The sequence below is a fragment of the Dermochelys coriacea genome, chromosome 12 (genome assembly GCF_009764565.3).
Source record: "Dermochelys coriacea isolate rDerCor1 chromosome 12, rDerCor1.pri.v4, whole genome shotgun sequence".
NCBI lineage: Eukaryota > Metazoa > Chordata > Testudines > Dermochelyidae > Dermochelys > Dermochelys coriacea.
Window position 1 is genome coordinate 15,605,898 of NC_050079.1, and position 8,303 is coordinate 15,614,200.

At 48.1% G+C, this 8,303-nt stretch overlaps 1 protein-coding gene across 5 annotated transcripts in view; it reads left to right on the top strand.

The window, feature by feature from the left end:
- The first annotated feature begins 423 nt into the window (after positions 1–423).
- Positions 424–8,303, top strand: part of SALL1 (spalt like transcription factor 1) — an 18,593-nt gene continuing 10,713 nt past the window's right edge. Inside the window, exons 1-2 of one of the 5 annotated variants that reach the window (XM_038368873.2) lie at positions 424–678; positions 1,863–1,955. In XM_038368873.2, coding sequence (XP_038224801.1) covers positions 1,880–1,955 — 76 coding nt within the window. In that variant the 5' untranslated portion in view covers positions 424–678; positions 1,863–1,879. Of the gene's footprint in view, positions 679–960; positions 1,181–1,862; positions 1,956–1,998; positions 2,103–3,688; positions 3,975–3,994; positions 4,115–8,303 lie in introns of those variants that run through there. The other 4 variants (XM_038368872.2, XM_043494923.1, XM_043494922.1 and 1 more) reach the window with 4 other exon arrangements.

Consider the following 8,303-nt stretch of genomic DNA (forward strand, 5'->3'; position numbering starts at 1 on the left):
AGGAATACCAAGGGCTCCATAGCTACCTATAAACCCAACATAATCGGTCCGCGTTGTACTGTAGGTGCATTTGTGGGGGTGCAATGGGTCAATCCCGGGGCTGGCTAGACCCTCCCTAACTTGGGAACGGAACTTTTTATTCCGCCACGATGACAGGGGCTGACGAGTGTATGCGGGCCGCCCGAGCGCCCCGCGAGCAGGGCGTATTCAATTGCTACACGTCTAGCAGACGCCACGCATGTGGCTAATCTATTGTTCCCACCTAGGAGCCGGCGCGCGCGCGCCTGTACCCGGGAGGCAGACAGACGCGCGGATGTCCGTCCGTCCGTCCGTCCACCTGGGCAGCGGGGAGGGGGGAGGGGTCCCTTCTTAAACGCGTTGGCCCCGCAGAAGCGCTGCTCTGTCACGAGCCCGGCTCTGACGCCGGCGCGCCCGGAGTTAGAAGAAGTTTCCCTGCCCAGCTGCCTGCCCCAGAGCCCGTCTCGCGGGCGAGGCACCGACCCTCCCGGGGCTCTGGCGGGCAGGCCGCGCGCAGCCGAGGGGGCGCCAGGCATGACGGCGCCCAGCAGCGGGGCTCGCCTTCCCCGGGTCCGGCGGCTGCCCGGGAGCTGGGGCTGGAAGCCCGGCGCGGCTCAGCCTCGGACTCTCTGCAGCCCGAGAAGGAAACGAAAGTCAGGAGTGAGTTCGCTGGGGGCGGGGGCGGGGGCGTCCCCCCGAATTCACAGCCCCCCTCCCCGCCAGACAACCCCGTGGGGAGGGGGCAGAGCCGACGTGCCCCCAGCCTGGGAACGTGTCAAGCGGCCCCGTGCCCCGGCCTCCGCCGAGGAGATGAATCGGCGGGTTTCCGCCGCCCGCTCCGGCCGCCTTCTCCCGGAGATTGACGTCGGCCTCGGCCAACCGCCGCCAGGGGCGGAGCCGCCCCCGGCCAGGCTCGTGACGTAGCCGGGCACAAACTTTGCCGTAATTGTCCTGGGAAACGTGTGCGGTGGCCGCCGGCCGCTGAACCGACCCCCCCGCCCCATTGCCGGCATCTCCCCCCCCCCCCCCCACCCCCGGGGAGAGCCTGCGAGCTGCATCTGGGATGGGGGCCGCGATTAAAACACGACACAAAACTTGGCCGCGGAGCGAGGCCGGGACGGTCCCCGGCAGAGGCGGTGGCGCTGCCGGAGAGCGGGGCAAGGTAGCTGGGGAAAGCCCGGCCTGCCCCAACGCACGCCCCCTCTCCCCCCGCTGTCCCTGGGTGCACGGGCAGAGACCGAGAGTTTCCCCGCAGCCGGGCGATCCGCTCCCCGGGGGGAGGCTCCTTTCTCTCGCTGCGTGCGCGTCTTGGGGGAACCCGCAGCCCTGTCGCTTGCTGCCGGAGCGATCGGGGAAGACGTGGTTTCATTTTTCCTCCTTTGTAACAAGCAACAAAAACAACCCGCAGCCCGGGAGCTTGGGACAGCAGCGCGGGGGGAGGGAAAGGGGGGGGGGCGAGGCTTTCGACACATTCCTATAGTAACAGGGATGGCGTGAAACAGTCCCAGCTGGTTGCTAAGAGGGTTAAACTGTATCCAAACAGCTTTGGGGAAAGCCAGCCCCCTCCCCTGCCACATGGCTCGACTCATTGGGTGGGAGCGGCGGAGAGACAAGGGTCTCCAGCAAATCAGCGCCTAATTGATTAAGGCGAGCGGGTTTGAATAGAGCTGGCCATGTGCCAATCGCCTTTCAAAGAGCCCCTCTATGATTAATCGCAATGCATTATTGATAATCATAATTATAGCAGGACACATGCGCGGTGCGGCGTGGCTTGGGGAGGGGGGAGGCTCGATTGCCGTAATTTTGAGAAGATTTTTTTTTAGTAATTTTTTATTCTGCCCCAGCTGATGTTTGAGCCAGCATGTCGCGGAGGAAGCAGGCGAAGCCTCGGCATTTCCAGTCCGACCCCGAGCTGGCCTTATTACCCCAGCGAAATGGTGAGTTCTTCCCATCGCGCTCTCTCCCTCTCTCGCACGCCTCTTAACCCGAACACGCACCCGCAAAATAGAGCAACTTACCTTGGAGACCGCTAGGAAACGGCACCGGGAGAGGGGAGAGCGCGCTGGAGCTGCCGGGGTTTTGGGGTTGTATTTTTTCCTTTTAAGAAAAAAATGACTATTTTTTGCCCTGCTTGAGGATGGGTTTGTATGATTTTGTTAACCTTCTGTTTCCTGTGTGCGTGTTGCGTGTGTGTGTGTATCTCTCTCTCTCTCCTTCCCCCCCCCCTTTTTTTTGATGATCTGGCACTTTGACCCCAGAAGAGATGGATTTCTCCCCCACACCCCCTCTGTAGCCCACACCCCGGAGGCTGGTGAGGAGCGGGACGAAAGTCAGGTTTGGGTTGGGGTGTGTGTTTTCTAAGGATGCACCGACCTGATCGCACTTAGTCTCTCTCTTTCCCCCCCCCCCCATAAAAAGGGGAAAAGCCCCTTTCCTACTTTTCCCTGCGTGCTCCCCCCCCCCCCCCCCGGTCCCGGTATGGCTGGGAAACCTGCGCTGCCAGGCAGCCCTCGCCTCTGGAGCATTTGAAACCCCTCTTTTAAAGGGGGCAAAAGTTTGCGTGCTGGAGATAAAAGTCTTTCTCGCACACTGACGCGCTGGCTGAGCTCCCTCCCTGCCCCTGGTAACTTTTCTCCTTCTTCGCTTTGGCTGCGGGCATCTGCGGGATCCGGGCTCGCAGCGGCTCCAGCGAGGGCGGCTTTGCGGTTGGCCTTTAGTTGTGGGGTGGCGGCTTGTTTCCTTTCTTCCTTGGGGGCTTTTTTTTTTTTTTTCCAAGTGTGAAGCCGGTAGGGGGGGGAACCAGGGTGGCTGGCTCCGTAGAGCCTGTGATTGATTGATTTTTTTTTTAAAAGGGGGCGTCCAGAAGCCCTGCGTTGGTGCAGGGAAAGGCAGTTTTATTGACGCTGGGGAGGGGGGGGGGGTTGCTGGTACCTGTGTCTGCTTGCACTTTATAAACCGGCTGAGTAGGGGTGTGTGGCTGGGGGCCGGGGGCAAGTGGTCTGGGGGAAAATCCAAGCGAGAAAGTGGGCGATTGGGAAGCGCCTGGCTGATCGATGGGGCTCGAGGGCCCGGGGTGCGGGTGGCAGAGGTTCTCCGCGTCCTGTGTCCCAAGGGCAGGCCCGCTCCCCTGCCCTGCCCCACACAGCGCACCTCGGCGGCGCGTTGCTTTCAGAGCCGGAGGCGAGGGAGCCCGAGTAAGGATGAGCCGCCGGAGGGCACGGGAGGGGAATCCTGCCCCCCGTTTGGCTCCCTCTGGATCTTCTCCCCGGCCGGGCAGGTCTGCTCGCTCCTGCCGACCAGCGGGACTCGCACCTTGGGGGGGCCGCTTGGGGCAGATTTTGAAATGGGAAAGGGGGGGGGGCATAAAGAAACAGGCCATTCAGGAAGTTGCATGAAAACTGTTACCGGGTGTCCGTCCGAGAGGCTGGCTGTAGATGTGGATCATGCCAGGGGAGAGAGGACGAGCTGGACAGTTGGGGGGGGGGGGGGCGCTTGCATTTCTTCAGGGCACTTCCTGACGCTCTGGAAATCGTGGCCGGTTTTGGTGGGTAGGAGAGTGTTGCCGAGATCTCGGCAACAAAGTCTCTTGTTTGAAGAAGCAGAAGCTGGAGGGGTCCTCTCCGGAGCGATTCCGCGGGGGTGGAGGGGGGGGGGGGAGGAATGCGGTGCTCTGGACAAATCGGATGGGGATGAAGAGCGTTGGCCCTGAATAAATGACTCTTTTCCTTGGCCGGGCTGGGGCTGGGCATGATGGCACTCCTCGGCCCCGAGGCGAGGCGAGGCAGCACCTTCGGCTGCCCCCGCAAACTTCTAGAGCCGCTCGGGGTGTTGGGTTCCTTTTCTTTGCCGAGCAAAGCGCTGACTCTTCGCTCTCTTCAAACCCTCCCCGCTTCTAACGCGAACGCGTTGCTGGCTGTGGAGGGACTTGGCCAGAAGCTGACGTGCCAGTGTGCGATGTGAGTCATGGAGAGGAGCCCGGAGCTGCTCTCCCTCAGCCCCATTAACCCCCTGCATTAGTCATTAAAGCAGCAGCCAGGAAACAACCCCCCCCCCCGGCCCCCTTTCCAGCACTATGCATATCAGGGTCGCCACTGAGGTAGGTTTGGGGACATGGGAGCTGTGATCTCTGAACTGTCCTTCTAATTCCTTTTCCATTTATCAGCTCCCCCTTTCCCTTCCCTCCCCACAAATTGCACGGGGGCCGCTGAGGCGTTTGGGAACAAATTTAACATAAGATACTAAGATCTGCAGGGTAAATCGGGTCTCCCTGGGAAAGCTGGAAGGATGCTATGGTAGCTTTGTTATATCATTCAGTTTTTTTTAAATATTGAGACACCTTTCTTTGCATCATCATTATCATAATAAATAAATAGCACCCATTTCTTGGAACTGTTTAAACGTTTCTTTGAAGTATTTTGTTTTCTGGAAGGAAACGTTTGATTTATTTTGGGGGGGTGGGGGGTGAATTTTCATCTGTTTGGATGCATTGCTATTTTGCCATGGGGTTCAATTCATTTAATTTCACTTTAAGACACGTACTTATTTTATCTTTAAATGTTTTTTTTTTTCCCCCTTCAGCTTTGAAATTTCAAGCATGAGCTGGGGAAAGGTTAGGTTTTATTTATCCTTTCACCGGTGTCCTAAAAAGAACTCTGAACTTTACAAAGTAAGCAGAGAGGGAAAGCATAGATGGAAGTTAGCTTATCTTGCTGGAGAATCAAAGGGCTATTTTTCACATCTTCCGTTTGTTTAATTGCATCTCTTGATAAAGTCTTTATTTATTTTTTTTTAATTTTTGCTAAAGGACACTGATAAAAGCACCTTCAAGTATCTTAATAAAATCACGCCTGCACTCCCTCTCCTTTTTTTCTTTCCTATTTTTAGTCTTTTGATCTGATTTTGCACATGTTTTCAGATGCAAGACACTGGGGGTGTGAGAAAGGAATGTTAACTGAGGAGCTTTCTTGCCTGTTGCTAAATGATGTACTTAGAATAGTTGGATTTCGCCTAAAATGATAGCATTTAGATAATCTTTCATTTGGTTTTCCTGGCTAGTAACTTAAGTTAACTAAGTAAATAATTACTTTTTTTTGTATCTATATTTTTTTTAAAATGTTGGCTCATTCTCTAGAAAAAGCAGTAAGCTATTAGAAACCCTGTTAGGAGCCTTTTCCCTCCTTTCAGTAGTAATTGTTTTAGGTTATGACTGTTTTACATGCTTGGACAATAAGTTTTGACTACGTTGCCTGGAGGGTATGTTTTGTAATAGGATTTAGAATGCTGTTGCAATATTAGTATAAAACTAACCCTGTTAGAAGTGAATTAAAGGAATGCTTTATGCATTTGAGAAGTTCTTAAATTTATAGTGGATACATTTGAGATAGGTGAAAAACGTTTTTCATGATATGCCTCAAAATTGCGAAAAACAAAACAAACAAAAATCCCCCATTCCTCTTTTTTGATGCAGTGAATTCAGGCTTGTTAGCTCAGTTACAATTTCAGGAATCGGACAAGTTTGGCATCACTGCTACTTTAACAACACTTGCAATAATGTGAAATGATGGAATGATTAAGAGAATAAATGAAAAATCATGTTTCTGTCAAAAATTTGTTTTGAGTTCTAGTTTAGGAAGCTCTCTGACATGTATTCACAGTTAAGGGTCAATAGAAAGTAGTTTGAAAAGAAACTACATACATTTGATTTGTAGAACACTTTCTTTCAAAGTTTAGGGTAAATATAGTACATCCTTACTCTGAAGATTAAATATTTCAAGTGTATTTTTGTTGCAGTCATTGAATAAGGAAGCTTGGCTTCATTATATCCTGTGAATGTGCATGCATAATACCTTTGTACTGGCATAAGCAGGAGAGAAATAAGACTAATAGAAGCGACTTTTGACATAAATGATATTCAACAAGTAACTAATTACTGGTGGAAAATGTACAAAAGGCAGTTGGATTATTTCTTTTTGTTAATAACTGAGATTATATGATATTTTCTTATTACATTTTGGGCTGCTTTTTTCTTTGTTTTTGTTGTTGTTGTTGTTGGCGTTGGTTTATGTTTTTTGTTTTTTGGGTGATTTTTTTGTTTGTTGTGGTGTTGGGTTTTTTTTTTGGTTTTTTTTTTTTTTTTTTTTTTGGTTTTTTTTGTTTTTAAAGATTGTAGGCGCTTCCTGGCCTAATCATACAACAGAATATTATTTTGGAGCATAACTTTTCCAGGTAAAGGTTCTATCAGAAGAGCAATGCAGCTAGCATTTGCTGCAGATATAATACTTGCTTCTCTTCCATATAGAGGAATCAGTTCATCTGATGTTAGTAAATAATAGAATTTCATTATTCACTGTAGCAGTAGGATGGTTCCCAGAATGACCTGTGGACCCAAGCAGCTATTTAAAACTATGGTTATTTTGTTGTTTAATAACACTTGCAAGACAGAATGCTTGGAAGTAGTACGTTTAGTCAGACTTCTTTTAGCGTATTGCATAATCTGTGAGAGAACTGTATTTGATCAGTCTTGATTACAATTTTTATACATTTCTTACATTTTTGCAAAGCAGCGCACTAGATGTAGTGGGCCTTATCAGATATTGCTTACGCTGATGTAAGTCAGGAGTAGTTCTACTGAAGTCAGTGGGGATAAACTGGCATACAAAGTGTGAAATCAGGCCCATGTTGTGTGGGTTTCCCTTCACACTCACTCTTTCTCTTCAACTCTCCCATATTTTTGTGTGTGTTTATCATGCACCTATTATAACTTGTGGTGATAAGTCACAACTAGGTATCTACAAACTGTGCTTTTCATATATTTAACCATCTTCAAGTTTTCTGTGCAAGTCAGTTTTAACCATATGTGGAAACAGTCATTTTTACTGAAGCAGTTTTATTGGGGGGGAAAAATACAGTTAAGCTTATTGAAATTGTTAGTAAAAAGCAAAACAGACATTCGCTAGTGAAGAATCATCCAAGAAAACACTGATTGTTGTTTTTTTCTAACCATTTAAGATGCATGACACTTATACCCCGTAAAATCTTCTTTAAGAATTAAAAATTGGAATATGCAAGTGAAGTGGTTGCTACACGACCATATAGTCAAGAAAGTTCGTATGAGTGGTGCTAGGAGAAACTTAAGTGTTAGCTGTTTTAACCTTTGCTAGCTTCCTTCCATTGAAAGGTGACAGGGTTCAGATCACAATATGTACTTCAATATCTTGCCAGTGACCCCCGAATTGAGTCTTACTGGTCGCATAGCAGGAAGTTAGTAGTTTATTTTAGCTTTGCCTTATCAGCTTTGCTTCTTTAACTAACCCTATTCCCCTGTCCCCTTAGATGCCAGACCCCCGAAGAGGAGATTGACAGGTAGTTCCCATAGCTCCGTTTTTACCCTCCAAACAACAGGGATTTGGTTTCTTGTCCTTTTGCCAATGTTTATGTAGCCAAAGTTTAGATATAGCCTTAAGGAGCCTTTCTTTTACGTGTCACTGGAACAGTGAAACTACACTCAACTTTTTGAAGAAACTATTGCAACTGGAACCCCATCTAGTGTTCATTTTGATTCATCTGTAGGGAAGACATTTTTTAATTGTGTTCATTAGATGGATTTGTTCCTAGTTTTAAGATAGCTTGGTAATCTTTTTTGGTTTGTTTTTGATTATTAAATTGTAGAATCCTTGTTTGAATGAATTTAATATATGAATAAATAGTTTGAGCAAATTATGAGTTATAACACAAAAAAGTTAAGAAACTGAATTGAATGTGAACACCCCCCCTCAATATATTATAAATTGTTTTCTTCCGAATAACATCTCATGATTTTAAATTTCCCACTTAGTAGATCAATTAAGGGGGCAGTTACTTAAAATATTTTTATTCACCAGGGACATTTTAAAATATTTATGCAAACTGGGATTAAGAGTACATTTTTGAGTTGCTTAACTGAAAAAGAGGGTTGGCTAAAACTTTATAGACACAGAAGCATGTCATTATTATAATGGGAATTTTGGTGAGAAATCATTTTGAAAACATAAATACACTTAAAACAAAATATAGAAGGTTTTGAACTGTAAGTCCTTGTTCAGTCATCTCGCTACGCAAGGCAGATTTCCTCCCTCGCCCCTTTCATTTTGCAAATTTAAGGATTATGGAATGTTTTGGTTCTCATTCTAGAATATGCATCTCAAGTGGTTCAAAATTCCCAGGTTTGAAATGAGTAATGTTTGAGATGAATAATCTAGATTGAGCACCAAAAATTCTTTATGATCCTTAAGAAACCTGTAAACTGA